This window comes from Ovis aries, chromosome 20 (genome assembly GCF_016772045.2).
Source record: "Ovis aries strain OAR_USU_Benz2616 breed Rambouillet chromosome 20, ARS-UI_Ramb_v3.0, whole genome shotgun sequence".
Lineage (NCBI taxonomy): Eukaryota > Metazoa > Chordata > Mammalia > Artiodactyla > Bovidae > Ovis > Ovis aries.
Window position 1 is genome coordinate 10,984,611 of NC_056073.1, and position 15,389 is coordinate 10,999,999.

At 51.6% G+C, this 15,389-nt stretch overlaps 1 protein-coding gene and 1 long non-coding RNA gene across 7 annotated transcripts in view; one reads left to right on the forward strand and one right to left on the reverse strand.

Moving 5' to 3' along the window:
- Nucleotides 1–5,605: 5,605 nt before the first annotated feature.
- On the reverse strand, nt 5,606–7,373 carry LOC105603679 (uncharacterized). The gene is made up of 2 exons (XR_001022939.4): nt 7,230–7,373; nt 5,606–6,445 (listed from the first exon to the last, which is right to left on the reverse strand). It is a non-coding gene; the product is annotated as an uncharacterized LOC105603679 (long non-coding RNA).
- A 3,781-nt stretch (nt 7,374–11,154) lies between these two features.
- FGD2 (FYVE, RhoGEF and PH domain containing 2) overlaps nt 11,155–15,389 on the forward strand; it is a 35,592-nt gene continuing 31,357 nt past the window's right edge. For 5 of the 6 annotated variants that reach the window (XR_009597561.1, XR_009597563.1, XR_009597562.1 and 2 more), the window contains exon 1: nt 13,863–14,086. Coding sequence is in view for 1 of the 6 variants with exons in the window: in XM_027958941.3 (XP_027814742.1) it covers nt 14,019–14,086 (68 nt within the window). In the remaining 5 variants the exon portion in view is untranslated. Of the gene's footprint in view, nt 11,179–13,862; nt 14,087–15,389 lie in introns of those variants that run through there. The other variant, XR_009597564.1, reaches the window with a different exon arrangement.

The following is a 15,389-nucleotide window of genomic DNA, read 5'->3' on the forward strand; positions in this document are numbered from 1 at the left end:
GCACTGGAGAAGGAAATGGCAACCCTCTCCAGTGTTCTTGCCTGGAGAATCCCAGGAATGGGGGAGCCTGGTGGGCTGCCATCTATGGGGTTGCACAGAGTCGGACACGACTGAAGTGACTTAACAGTAACAGTCACTCAGGGGAGAGGGGGCATGTCACAGTGAGCACAGTAATTACCCTAGAGTTGGAAAGGACCAGACGCCTAGTTGTTCTGTTCTATTATCCTCCTCTTGGTGGAGAAAGGTCTCTTATGCCCAATGTCTGTTTGTCCTGAAAGGTGGGGAAGAAGTTTTCTTCTCCTGCAGTAAAAATCAAACATTAATGGGCCCTTGCCCCGAGTCTGGGTGAGTTTGGAGATTAAGACAACATCAGGTCTTTTCATTCAATGGAAGGATACTCAGCACTGAAAAGACATTGATTTGGGCAATGACATGGATGAGTCTCAAAAATATTTTTCTGAGTGAAATAATCCAGACCCACAGAATGCGCGTATAATCCCATCTATATGAAGTTGTAAAACAGGCAAAGTGAATCTATGGGGTTAAAAATCAAAACAGTGGTTGCCTATGGAGGAATGACTGAAAAGAGTCAGGAGGACGTTTTGATGGGAATAAAAGCATTCTTCATCCTGACTGGGGTGGTGGTTACGTGAGTGGGTACACTAGTAAGATCTCACCAAATTGTATCCTTAAAATCCGGGCATTTTCTTGTAAGATCATTATTCCTTAATTAAGGAAGAAATATTGGAGTAAGAGATGGCAAGCCACTCCAGTATTCTTGCCTGGAAAATTCCACGGACAGAGAAGCCTGGTGGGCTATGGTCCACAGGCTCACAAAGAGTCGGAGACAACTGAACACGCGTGCCTGCAAGGGAGAAAGATTTTAGAACTAAGATTCTTGCTGTTTCCTTTTAGGAGGTATCTAAGGATTTTAAAGGAAAGGTGCTGTCACAGCATCTATTGGATACATTCATGTGAATTCTTACGTAACTAGAGAAACAAAACCATTCCTTTCTCCCTTGCTTCCCTACCAGCCCATGGCAGAGTCTAAATCCTGTGCAGGGCTGTCCTGATAAGTGTTTAAGAACTAGCTTTCTAGGAAAAGAAAAACCCTGATTCATAGCCCTTGCTGATGAATGTGGTGTAAATACTCTCACCAGGGCTGATTTCACTGCTGCTGATGTGATGTCAACAAGCGTGGACTTGGGAAGAAATGGGTACAATTGAATTTCGCAAGCCAGTAGGAGCCAGCTCCAGCACAACCCTGCAACAAGCCTGTATTGCAAAACTTCAGGGGAGTCTTGGCAATGCTGAGGGAGCAGCTGTTAAGTGGTGTGAGGCTCTGGGGCAAGCAGTCATTGCCTGTTAGCTTGAACGTGAAGGGTGGCAGGAGGAAGGGACACTGCACCAAAGTGGTGGTGTGACAGACCACCCACTTGTAAGAGCGGTCAGCCTTGCTGGATACGGTGGTTTGGCAGCCACGTAACTGGGGTTAGCAACCTGTTGGCAGCATCAGGATTTTTAAATGAACATATGGATTAATAGATACCATCACTGACTCAGTGGGCATGAATTTGAGCAAACTCCAGGAGAAGGACAGGGAAGCCTGGCGTGCTACAGTCCGTGGGGTCCCAAAGAGTCGGACATGGCTGAGCGACTGAACAGCAACAACATGCATTAGTTCATTTAAAGTTCCTGAATTCTGGTTTCTGTTTGGAAGAACAGAGAGGAACATCTGACACCGTGGGGCCTGCATTCCCTCCTGAAAAGAACAGGTCATAACAGGGTAAAAGCTGCATCTCAACACCATACCTACTGCAATCCAGGGTTTGCCTGCCTGGCTCTGGTTGGCATGAGTTTGTAAATCCTGCTTTAGGTTGTGCCGCCTCTGAGAATTGGTTTCTGGTAGAACTGTGTTTGTGTAGATGGTTACCTACTGGATGAACAGAAGAATACCCATGCACAGCCACAGTTCTCCAGTTGGAGGATCTAGATGTCCACTTGATGTCTTAGGGTACCCATGTTCACTCTGGGTGCTCTTGGGACACCAAGGAACAGCAGCACGTGACTAGGGCATTGCCTGGAGCCCCCATTCTCTATTCTGGCAGAACATTAGAATCACTGAAGTGAAGTGAAGTCACTCAGTCATGTCAGATTCATTGTGACCCCATCGACTGTAGCCTACCAGGCTATTACTTGGATGGAGAATCACTGAAGGAGTTTTGTTTTTTTTTTTTAAAAAAAAAGCTTAGCTCTCAGCCCACACAGTTGCCTAAGAATTTCTGGGGATAGAGTCTGGAAATTTAAATGTTTTAGAGAAGCTCTGCAGACGATCATGATATGTTTTGTTTTGTTTTAAGTAAGGCACCACGTAAAGGTGCTTTTTCCTTGGACCAAAGGAAGAATCACATGTAGCCTCCAGCTTACATTCTCTTTCCTCCCCAGGTTGTAGTTCCTGTTCCTTCCTCAAAGAGAGGGACAGGGAAGTAAGGGAGGTGTGGCTTGCTCACCCCACCTCTGCGGGGAACCAGGTAGAAGTTGTATCTTGTACAGAGGAGTAGGGCCAGGATTCCAGCAGAACACAGAGGCAGAATGAACTTTGGCTCACAGTGAAGCTAGGTGCCCTGTGAGAGTTCAGGAGGGACAGAAAGTAAAAATGCCCCTTGAGTCCTTCAGCCAATATGTATAGAACACTTCCTGTATGCCAAGCACTGGTGCAGATGCTGGAGATACAGCAGTAAGCAAAACAGACAAAAATGCCTGCCTTCATGGAACTGGCATTCTTATTCATTTATTTTTAATTTTGGCTGTGCTGGGTCTTTGTTGCAGGGCAGGGGCTCTCCATTGCTGCTCACAGGCTTTCTGTAGTTGTGACGAGCAAGGGCTACTATCTAGTTGCAGGGCATAGGCTTCTTGTTGCGATAGCTTCTTTTTTTTGGCGGAGCATATGAAATTAAAAGATGCTTGGTCCTTGGAAGAAAAGCTATGACCAACCTAGACAGCATATTAAAAAGCAGAGACATTACTTTGTCGGCAAAGGTCCATCTAGTCAAACCTATGGCTTTTCCACTAGTCATGCATGGATGTGAGAGTTGGACCATAAAAAAAGCTCAGCGCTGAGGAATTGATGCTTTTGAACTATGGTGTTGGAGAAGACTCTTGAGAGTCCCTTTGACTGCAAGGAGACCAAACCAGTCAATCCTAAAGGAAATCAGTCCTGAATATTCATTGGAAGAACTGATGCTGAAGCTCTAATACTTTTGTTAGGACTGACTGAAACTTCTCACCCTGGTCAGGCCTTTTAGTAACCATTCACATGAGTTGTTTTATGATAGGAGATCCTGGTAAAGAATACGGAACTAATAAGCCACCACCAACCAGAAGAGTTCAGGAAAGGTCGAAAGGAGACACCGCATGTCCGTCCACTTCCCAGAATCCCTCTCGCTAGCATCCATCTTGGCTGAGCAATGCATGCGCCACCAGGAAAGACTCTGAATTAGAATGATTGGCCAAAGACTAATCCCATCATCATAAAACCCAAGACTGGGAGCCACGTGGCAGAACAGTTCTCCTGGTTTCCCTTGCCTACTGCTCTCCACCCGGTGCCCTTTCCCAATAAAATCTCTTGCTTTGTCAGCACATGTGTCTCCTCGGACAGTTCATTTCCGAGTGTTAGACAAGAGCCCAGTTTCAGGCCCTGGAAGGGGTCCCCCTTCCTGCAACACTTTGGCCACCTGATGTGAAGAACTGACTCATTGGAAAAGACCCTGATGCTGGGAAAGATTGAAGGCAGGAAGAGAAGGGGACAATAGAGGATGAGGTGGTTGGATGGCATCACCGATTTGATGGACATGCATTTGCGCAAGCTCCAGGAGTTGGTAATGGACAGGGAAGCCTGACATGCTGCAGTCCATGGGGTCACAGAGTTGACCACGACTGACTGAACAGGCTCTAGGGTGCCTGGGCTCAGTAGTCGTGGCACAGAATGCCGGCTCAGTAATTGTGGCACATGGGCTTAGCTGCTCCACAACATGTGGGATCTTCTTGGACCAGGACTCAAGCCTGTGTCCCCTATATTGGTAGATGGATTCTTAACCACTGGACCACCAGGGAAATCCCAGAGCTGGCATTCTAATGCGGGAGGCAATAAACATGTTGAGAAAATCAATATAACGGAAAGCAATAAGGGAGACAAATAAAGCAAGGGAGAGGGTCTGGGAACACCTTGTGGTATCGCACTTTGGGGAGTATGTGGGAATGAGGAAAGGCCTTGGTGAGAAGGTAACACATAAGCAAATATGTAAAGGAGGTGAGAGGGTGAGCCAGACAGGTATACGGCAAAAGAAAGTTCTAGATGGGAAGAATGACACAGGCATAGGCCCTGGGGGTGGAAGGTAGTCTGGAAGGTTGGAGGGAAAGAGGTCAGAGGCCTAAAGCAGAGGGAGAGGAGGGAGAACAGTGGAAAGGAGGTCAGGGAGTTGAGCCTTGTAGGCTACTGGCTGTGGGCTTGGCTATGACACCCCAGGTGGTGCAGTGGTAAAAAAATTTGCCTATCAATGCAGGAGACTTAAGATCCCTGGGTCAAGAAGATCCCCTGGAGAAGGAAAAGGCAACCCACTCCTGTATTCTTGCCTGGAGAATCCCAGGGACAGAGGAGCCTGGTGAGCTACATTCCATGGGGTAGCAGAGCTGGGCATGACTGAGCCCGGCACAGGAGCAGCAGAGACATACACCGGATATATCCCTCATGTAGACCAGACAAAGGTGGCCCTTGAAAAGACTGGGGAAACTGAGGCTAGAGTCATGGACATTCAGCCGGCTTTCTTTCCAATTTGCCCTATAGCAATCAGAAGGGTCAGCTGGGACAATATAGGGGGCTGGGACTGTGGTAGTGGCTTGCTGAGCCCTGAGATGGGTGGAAAACTGCAGGGTGGGTGTATGTGTAACCCTGAAGGGTGGGGCCTGACAGAGGAGGCTGGACGGGCTGGGGCTCCTTGGAGTCTGGTAAAGGAGGAAAGAGGACCCTCTACTCTCCCACAAGCACTTCCTACGCACTCCGAGCGTCCTGCTTCCTATTCAGGAAAGATTAGTGGAGGGCCTACTCTGTGGTGGGAACTGTGCTATCTTGTGGGGACACAGAGACACAGAAGCCAAGGTTCTGTCCCCCTTGGTCTTATAAGGACTAAAGCCTCTGGCGAGATTTAACAGCGTCATTTGTGGGGCTTCTCTGGTGATCCAGAGGTTAAGAATCTGCATGTCGGTGCAGGGGATATGGGTTTGACTCCTGGTCCAGGAAGATCCCACATGCTGCAGAGCCACTAAGCCTACGTGTCACAACTACTGAGTCTGCACTCTAGAGCCCCACGCTCTGCAACGAGAGAAGCCATCGCAATGAGAAGCCCGCCCATCACAGCTAGAGAGTAGCCCCTTCTCACCGCAACTAGAGAAAGCCCGAATGCAGCAGCAAACACCAGCACAGCCAAAAAGATTTTTTTATAAGCATCATTTGTTGCATTTCCTCGCATTCCTAGCACCGTGCCTATTTGTTAAAAGAAAAGAAGGAAGAGAGAATCCTGGTGGGAAGAAAGAAGAAATCACACAGCTCTTTGATGGAAGGAGTGGATTTTAGTGGTTTGTTATGTAACTCTCCCAGAGTTACAGCTCTCCCAGAAAGAGGAAAAACAGGAGCTTTGTCATGGAGAAGATGCACTGATGGTATATCTCAGATGGAGAATCACTGCTTCTTGGATGGAGGCTGGCGTGGGTTTGTTGCAGGGAGGAAGCCAATTCTGACTCCATGTTGGAAACTGTTTCTTTGACTTGCTTTTCATCGCTTTTATTTCTATAATCACACTCCGTGGCTTGCCTGGAGGACCCTGCCCCTCTGCTTGACTATAAACTAAAGTGTCTTTGTTCAGCTCTTAGAGAGATGGTTTGTCCCTCCCCACCTGTGAATAGAAGAGATTAGCACATCCCTTCCAAAGGCTGGCCATTCCCTTAGAGATGTTTTGCAAGTCTGAAGACCCTTTCACTTTACTTCCCCACTGCCTTTTGACTTTGGTTCCTCATTGCTTGTTTCCCTCTGATCTATAAAAGAATCTGGCATCCAGACCCCAATAAGATGGTTATTTTAAGGCACTAGCTTGCCATCTTTTCGGAGCCTGCCACCTCCCCGTTTAAAGTCTCTTCCTTGCCTCAACACCTGTCTCAGATTCATTGGTCTATTGTGCAGCCAGCAGAGCGAGCTTGGACTTGGTAAACAGGAGGAGACCGGCAGAGTAGTTCAGGCTGGGAAGTGATCACGGGAGAAAGGTCATCGGGACAGGCAGGGCAGCTGGCTGCTTGGAAACAATCTGTCCTTTCTCCACTTGGAAACCTCCAGGCTGCTCATGTTTCTCCATGCGCTGCTGCTGAGGGCCCTTCGGGCCTCAAGAAAGGCCCATAGCTGTTTGGAGATAAAAGAGAGCCTGATCTGGGGTGTGAGGCCCCACCTGCCGGCGTGTGCTCGCCCTCCGGGCGCCTGGGAAGGCGCCGCCTGGCACCGTTCCGGGGCTCAGGCCTTGCGTTGCTGGCTCCCATCTGGCGCCTCTCTGCCCAGACCCCTGCCTTGGCTCTGAGGGTGAGGGGTGGAGGGGCTGTCCTCCCCAAGAAACATGATCCCTCCCTCTGCTCCCGGCCGGCCCCCCTCTCCCAGGGGCTGGGGGCGTAGCTCAGCCTCCTGCTTGTTCCCTGTTAGGCCAGCCCCCACCCCGCTGCTGTTTCACACAAGGCTCTCCGTCATCGTTCCCAGAACGCCACCTTGGACCCCCTCTCCACCCCTGGGCCAGCCTCTGGTGACCTTGAGGGCTTCTGGAATAAAGAAGGGGCGGGGCCTGGGCCTTGCACAAGCCTGGCCCAGTCCCCGGGAACTGCTGGCTTTGAAACTAGATCGTTCGCACGCCAAAGAAGAGCTGTTTACGGTCCCCACTGACACCTCCGGGCCACCCGCGTCAGGACTGACACGCCTGCTGACTTGCCTTTCAGGTCCCCGCGCCCTCAGAGGGAGTCTCCCCCTGCGGAGGGCGGGTGGTTTGCCGCCCTGGGTCCCTCCAGGCGCCAGTCGGCTCTGGGAATAATCACATTAGGAGCACTGGGAGCAGAAAGGGGCCGGGGCGCACAGAAGGGGAAATGTAGGGAGCGTCCTGGGGCAGTGAAGGGCAGAAGCAGGGCTGCCTGAGCCTGACACTCACGCTGACGGGCAGCTGGCGGCACCAAGCCCTCCCAGGAGACGGGAAGGTCAATACTGGAGGAACAGGATGCGAAATCCTGGCCGTTTGGAGGAGGGAACAGGAGGAACTGGTCTGCAAGGGAGGCGAGCTTTCTTCATTCCTCCTCCAAAGCCAGGGGCTGGAGGGGAACACCCACCCCTCCACTGGCACCAGCGGTTGGCCTCTGCCCATCACGTGACTACCCAGACAGCCCACCCCCTCACCCCCGTCTGGGCCCGGTCGGGGGGGCTAGAAGACTGCAGCGGGGAAGGGGAGGCTGTGAGGGGAGGAGGAGCAAGGGCAGCGCCGCAGGAGCAGGTTTCAGCCAGCTGCCTGAATCTCCTCTGGAGCCACGTCAGCCCCCACTCCCAGGTCTGACAGTCACAGGCGACTAGGCTCTTGGCAGGTGCTGTGCTTGACTGAGGCTGCAGGCCAGGTTGGGTGGCAGGGGAGTCCCAGGGATCACGGCAGCCTGTCCCCTCCCGGGCTTGGCTCACTGAGGATAAATGCTTCTCCGGAGAGTCCTCACTTGCCCCTGAAAAACCCCATCACAAACCCCTGGAGATCTCATGGGTATTTCTCTTGCTCTCTCTCTCACACACACACACACACACACACCATCCAGGTCCCAAATGTTGACATTTCCTCCCTAGCAGCCCCCAAGTGCCCTCTGATGCCCCAGGACTGCCCACGAGGAGCCCTCCTGGTGCCCCCGATCTGCACACAAAGCCGCCTCTGCATCCCAGGGCAGAGCTTTCTTGCCAGAGAGCCAGCTTGCCTGTCATGTGACTGCTCAGCCCTGCAGTTCCTGCTTGGGCACCCGTCCCTCCCTCTTTCCTGCTGTGTGGGCTACAGGGAACTAAGTTCTTCCATCTTTTCTTACGGCTTGAAAGCAGAACTAAGAAGAGAAAAAAACCATGAGGCTTATCCATGCCAAGGACCCCCAAAAGCCCTGAAATGGATGCCCCCGTACTCAGAGGGAGATGTGTTCATGACCATTGGATCAGAGTGTCCTGTGTATAAATAAAATTCTGTGTCCACTTCCCTTTGGCACCTTAGCTCAGCAAACAAAGCCTGCCAGGGCCAAGCTCCCGTGGACCCCTCCTCCCAGGTCCTGCCATTCCCCAGGCCCTAGACACCGCACTGTGCGGGACTCCCTGCTCTTTTTCCTGGTCTTGTCCTGGTCTCTCAAGCCCATATCTCTTCTGCTTTTAGTGCCTTTCCCCACCTTGTCCACCTGGGGAGTATACTCATCTTTCAGGCTGTCTCTGCTGAAAGACTTCCTTGATGGCGCCCTCTGTGCTCTGCAGACTTCAGTGCCCCTTCTCTAAATGTTCGCAGCTCCCTGTTCAAAGCATTTCCCACACTGTATTTCAGTAGTTAACAGGCCCAGCTTCCTCATCAAGCTATGAGTTAAGGGGCAGTTTAATCCATAACCTCTACCTCAGGGTTGACAGTGTTTAATCCATAACCTCAACCTTAAGGCTGACACTCATAGACTCTACCGTAGTAAATGCTCAAGATATACTTGCCTACTGAATGCATGAATTTAATGAATGGGGCAGAAGAGATCAAAGTGAACAGAGAGGAGCACCAGGTCTCTGAGAAGGGAAGGGAATTCCAGCAGTGGATATTAAGGAAGATTTCCTGGAGGAAGCAAACAAGTTATTTACTAGGTGGAGACATTCCAGGCTGAAGGAACAGATTAATCAAGAGTAGGGGAGTGGGGGAGCCATAGAAGAGGTCTTCTGTCAGAAATAACATTCACTGAGCGCCTCCTCTGTACCAGGCCTTCCTCTTAAACCCTTACACCTGGTATTATCTTATTTAATAGTCACGAACAACCACAGGAGATTGGTGCTATAAATATCGCCATTTCACAGATAAGGAAAGTGAAATTTAACTACTGGCCCAAGGTGTTGAGGTTAGATTTGATGAGAGAAGCAGATCAACCAGAAGAGATCAACAGAATATGAAATTTGACTTTATACAAGGGGCCAGGTTCTTAAATCACTGATGCTGGGACTTTTCTGGTGGTCCAATGGTTAAGACTCCATGTTCCCAATAGAGGTTACTCTGGTTTGATCCCTAGTCAGGGAACTGGATCCCACATGCCACAGCTAAGACCTGGCTCAGCCAAATAAATTAAAAAAAAAAAAAAAAAAAGAATTGATGCTTCTGAGTTTAAAACCTTCATGAAAAGCAGTGGGGAAGGGAAGATGGATGTGAAGTTGGGGGGAACAAGAAGGAAGAACCAGTGAGAAAAGGCTGGGACTCTAGAGGATGAGCAGGCAGCCACGCCAAGACAGCAACTTCAGGGACACAGGTGACCTCCAGGAGAAGTTGGCATCCTCTGTCCTGGGGCTAAACACACACGCGGCCCAGGACCAGACAAGCTGAAGGAGGTTCATGGAGAAGCCCCAGATCTCCATTAGCACGCGTGAGCTGCGGCGGTGCTGGAGCCCTGCACCAGCCACAGGAGTGAGCAAGGTCCTCAGATCTCCATTAACACACGTGAGCTGCAGCAGTGCTGGAGCCTTGCCCCAGCCACAGGAGTGAGCAAGGTTCTTGTGTCCCACCCTGCCTCCATGATCAGCTTACAGGAAAGGCAGTCCTGGGGCCATGGTTCAGCTTAGCTCAGCTGGCACAGCCCAGAGCTACCAGGTCAGGGTCCCGACCCAGACCTCATGTGTATAAGGAAGAGATGCCTGGGAAGTCGATCAGAGCCAAACCAGGAGGGTCTTGGCAGCACGCTGAAGACTTTGGGATTTCTTCCGTGTAATCACCGTGCTGGTTTTTGAGATTGTGTGTCGAACTGGAAGCGAAGGTGGGACGAGCCCTTAGTGATGTCCTGAAGGTGTTGGGCATACTCAGGCTGGGGTGGGAGGCAAGATGAGATGCCCGTGGATCCCTGGGATAGATTCTAAATTGGATGGTAGAGGCTGCGGGTAACTAAGGGGGCCAGAAGCTGAGCCTCGGGTGGTGCCCGCGGGCGAGAAGCAAGTCAGGCAGAAAGGCTGGCAGAATGGTACGGGCCGAGGTCAGGGAGGTGGGAGGACCAGGGAAGCAGGGTCCTGGAAAATCTGGGGGCGGCAGGGGTGTGCGGGTGTCTCGGATCCTCCTTCTTGGGCAGCTCGGATGGTGCCTGGGCCCTGTTTGGACTTGGGCCAATTTAGTGTGACCTCCTGCCGGTGCCCTGGCCCACTCTGCGCCCCCTCCCCCCGCCCCGGTGTGAAGGGCAGGTTCAGATGTTCAGTCCTTGCTCTGGAAGCCCAAGGCTCTGGCAGCTGAAGGGTGAGATAAGCCTCTGGGCTCAGGGTGTGACGTTTGTCCTTCCTGCATGCCTCCTGAGGCCCCACTGCGTGCAGGACACTGGGCTTTGCTGGGGACGGGGCCCTGCCTGTCGGGAGCCTGGAAACGGTCTGGTGGGAGGCAGAGGAGGAAACTGGGCCCTGCTGTGGAGGGGAGAGGAACGCCAAGGACGGAGGCCTCCCCAGACGTGGGAGGAATCCAGAAAGAAGTGGTATTTACATATGTTTCCCATCAAGCCCCTAGATCTAACCATGGGGACAGGAGATTCAGGGGCCAGCTCTGCAGTCAGCAGACCGTGGGAGCTGTAGGCTCAGCGACCCAACCCAGTGGTGTGGGAAAACAGAAAGAACGAGGTGAACCTATGCATGAAAAGAGAGTTGATAGACACAACAGCCCATTGTAACATGTGGACCTTATTAGGATCCTGATTTTTTTTTTAAATGATGATCAGTTAGTCTGCTCAGGCTACCATAACAAAATACCACAGACTGAGAAGCTTAAAAACAACAGAATGTATTTCCCACAGTTCTGGAGAAACTGTTCTGTTTCTCGTGAGGATGGTTTTCCTAGCTTGAAGACGACCACTTAGTCTCAGGTGGCCTTCCCGCGGAGTGTGCAGGTGTGTATGTGGCGGGGGGGAGTGGGGTGGGGAGAGAGAGGGCTCCTCCCCTTCTTGAAAGGCCACCAGTCCCATCAGATTCCAGCCTCACTCTTAAGACCTCCTTTAAAAATCTGCTTGTGCTAAATCGCTTCAGTCACGTCTGACTCTGCGACCCTATGGACTGTAGCCTGCTAGGCTCCTCTGTCCTTGGGATTCTCCAGGCAAGAATGCTGGAGTGGGTTGCCATGCCCTCCTCTAGGGGATCTTCCCAACCCAGGGATCGAACCCGGGTCTCCTGTGTCTCTTGCACTGGCAGGCGTATTCTTTACTGCTGAGCCACTGGGAAAGCCCTGTTTAACCTTAATTACTTGGTGAAGGCCCTATTTCCAATTTCAGCCACCCGGGAAGTTAGGGCTTCAATATGTGAATTTAGGGGGGACACAAGTCAGTTCACAGCAGGTGACATTTGTGAGGCATTGGCACTTTGCTGACTAGACATTTGATTATATTGAGGAATTACTACAAATTGTCTCCTGGGATGGGCTTCCCAGGTGGTGCTAGCGGTAAAGAACTCACCTGCCAATACAGGACACATGAGAGACCCGGGTTCAATCCCTGAGTCGGGAAGATCCCCTGGAGGAGGGCATGGCAACCCACTCCAGTATTCTTGCTTAGAGAATCCCACGGACAGAGGAGCCTGGCGGGCTAGAGTCCTTGGGTCACAAAGAGTCAGGCATGATGGAAGCGACTCAGCACGCACATATCTCTTGGGATATGATAATGGTATTAGTGTTTCCTACATATACATATACATATACATATACATATGCATGAAGTAAAGTGAAGTCGCTCAGTCATGTCTGACTCCTTGCGACCCTGAGGACTGTAGCCCGCCAGGCTCCTCCATCCGTGGGATTCTCCAGGCAAGAACACTAGAGCGGGTTATGATTTCCCTCTCCAGGGATACGTGTGCATAACATGCATGAAATATATGTAAGTGCGTGTGCATGTAGAGTGTAATATTCCCAACGTATATATTGTGTGTGAGTATATATATTTCCTTACTTTTTATCATAGAAGCACACCGAAATATTTGTGGGTGAAGTCACCTGCTTGACTTCAGCCTGGTCTGGGAAGGGGCAGGGCGAATGTGGCTGTAGATGGAACAAGGCTGACCATGAGTTGATGGTTGCTGGGTCCAAGTTATGAGTTCATGGGCGGGGGGTGTTATATTATTCTGTCTCCTTTTGCATATGTTCCGAATTCTCCATGACAGAAAGTGAGGAGAGTTAGTGAGGTTTAGACATGAGGGGCGGAGAAGGCAATGGCACCCCACTCCAGTACTCTTGCCTGGAAAATCCCATGGACGGAGGAGCCTGGGAGGCCTGCAGTCCATGGGGTCGTGAAGAGCTGGACACGACTGAGTGACTTCACTTTCACTTTTCACTTTCATGCGTTGGAGAAGGAAATGGCAACCCACTTCAGTGTTCTTGCCTGGAGAATCCCAGGGACGGGGGAGCCTGGTGGGCTGCCGTCTATGGGGTTGCACAGAGTCGGACACGACTGAAGCGACTTAGCAGCAGCAGCAGACATGAGGGGAGAAGGCATCTGCTAGAAGAAATTGCTCAGGCGAAACTCTGAGGGAGGGAAGCTCTTGGGTGTGGGAGGCCCCAGTGTTTCACAGGCGCTGGAGTGTGAAACTGCCAGGCGTTTTGGGTACCAGAATGAATGAGGCTCAGCCCCTACCCTCCAGGACAAAGACCAGTCTCAGTGGAGGGCCCTTGCTTAGGGCAAGTGAGACCAGAACCCAGTGGGAGAGCCCTGAAGGGCCTGTAAGACTTGAATAACGGGAAGAGAAGCAGAGATCATTGTTCAGGGAGGGCTGGGAGACCAAGTTGTAAAGGAGGGAGGCAGAGACAACCCAGTGGGCTGGGAGCAGTGAAGCTCGAGGATGGAGCAGCAGAAACTAGTCATCCAGGCTTCCAACCAAATCTGCTGGAATTGTAGGACGCTGATTTCTCTGCTTTAGAAATCTGACTTCTTTTTTTGTGTTTCTTACTGGGTGACTTTGGGCAAGTTACCTAACCTCTCTGATCCTCAGTTTTTTCTTCTGTAAAATGGAGGTCATAATAGGGCCCACCTCATAAGATTGTTGTGGTGTGAAATGAGAAAATACTTGCACAGCACTAAGAAAGAGTGTGTGTTTGTTATTATTAACATCAGAGTTTCGGGGAGGAAGTTGCCTTCCCCTGGGGCATGAAGGTGGAGACAGCAGTTATTAAAATGAGAGAAGCCCAGGGAGGGAGGAGGCAGGAACAGCACATTACTTCTCTCTGCCAGCCCCTAATAGGCTTGTGATTTATTTTCAATTAAAGAAGCTGTTTTCTTACAACAGTGAACAGGGTCAGACGCAGAGAAGTTGTGGAGAAAGGACAGAATAAAATCCCCCGGGAACCTTGTAAGAAAGAAAGTGTGGTTGGCCAGAGTGGTGAGCGTCTCAGGCCTAGAGCCCAGCTCTGGAAGCCACCTCTAGCCCCTCACTCCCCCCTTGGAGTGGCTTCTGGGACCAGGGGTCTACAGGAGTCAAAGGTCAGCGCCCATGGTGGGAGGGATGGAGCCCAAGCAGGCTCCTCCCCTGCGGGAGCCCTGGCCTTTCCCCTTCAGGGCTGTGGCTCTGGGACCACTTCCTCTTTCTTCTCTCTGAAGCAGGGAGCAGGTCTGCTGAGCCCTTGGGAGAGACGGGACTCCAAGGATGCCGGAGCCCACCTGTGACCCCAGGTGGGGGTGACTGAGTGTGCTGGCTGGAGAACCCCCGCCCTGCTTCAGGGGAGCTGAGGGCTGCCCTGGAAGCCTGCAGGATGGAGGGGGCGAGTGAGGAAACTCTGGCATCTGTATCCAGTCTGGTGACTGTGTTTGAGAATAGCAGGTATGGGGTAGTAGAGACGGGGAGGGTCATCAGGGCTGTCTGGCGTCTCCCTTGAGCTCCGCTGCCTGCCCTTGGGCCCTTGGGCAGCCCAGACCCTCCCAGTCTCCTGGCTGAGAAGCAGGCGTAAGGCCACCTTGAACCCTGACAGGGAGCAGTGTCCTTGTCCTGGACCCCACCTCCTGTCCGGACAGTGCCCACATCCTTTGATCACAGGATCCTCAGGGCCTGGAATAGTGTTTGGGGCACCAGGTCTGGGCAGGGAAGAGTGTGTGCGTCGGTGTGTTGGGGAGAGTCCAGACGTGTGTAATTAGGTGCGTGAGTGTGGGTGGACCAGATGCCCTGTTTGGACTGCAGAACTCCACCTACTATCCCTCCAGCAGAAATACTTATAGCTACTACTTATTAAGAGCTTACTCCCTGTGAGGAGGATAACCAAACAATTTATCATTCAAACCAGGACACAACTGAAACTGAAAGAGGACGCCCTTAGATCTCTTTGGTGGGAGGGAGGGCGCCATAGGAGAGGTTGAGACCATCTCAGGCAAAGCAGACTGTGTGGTCAGCCTATCTATGGGGCAGTGTTCTGAGTGTGTTTGCTACTTATTTCATTTAATCACCTATCAATCAGCCTATTGGGGGTAGGTTCTATCTCTATTCCTATATTACAGGTGAGAAAGGGGAGGCACAGAGAGGTTGGGGGGGGGCAGTTTAAGTGTTTTAAGTTCATGGGCAAGGAGCAAAGCAGGGGCTTCCTTCTGAAAGAAACAGGCTGGAGGTCATTGCGTGTGTGTGTGTGTGTGTGTGACATTAATCCACTCTCCAGGCATTTCTTATGCCTGGGATTGTGTTAGAAGTTGTGACTGTTGTAGGTAGGGTTTTCTGGAAATAGACTCTGGATAGAGATTTGCTTCAGGAGGTTTACTGGGGAGGGTTTGGGGTTGACGGGAGGCAGCACTGGGCACAGGTAAAAATTGAACTGCTGTGCATTGGCCAGAGGACGTAGCCTGTTCCAGAGAGTTCTGGAGCTGGAGGCCCCTCTGGCTGTTCCAGTCAAAGGGCTAGGTCTTTGTACCCACACATGAACTAGTGATTGGATGTGGACTTGACCTTAGATGAGGCTGCTCTCTTGCAGAGAGGGCAGTTCCCAGGGAGGGACCCAGTCAGTAGCCTCTCAGCCCCCATCCCCCCAGCAGCTAGGGGAAGAGTGCCTCCGTCCTGAGGGCTGTGGGTGACAAGCACCGCATCGCATGGGACCTGTACCAGACTCAGGAGCCTAAAGGAAGATCCCCACCCAGAAGACTTT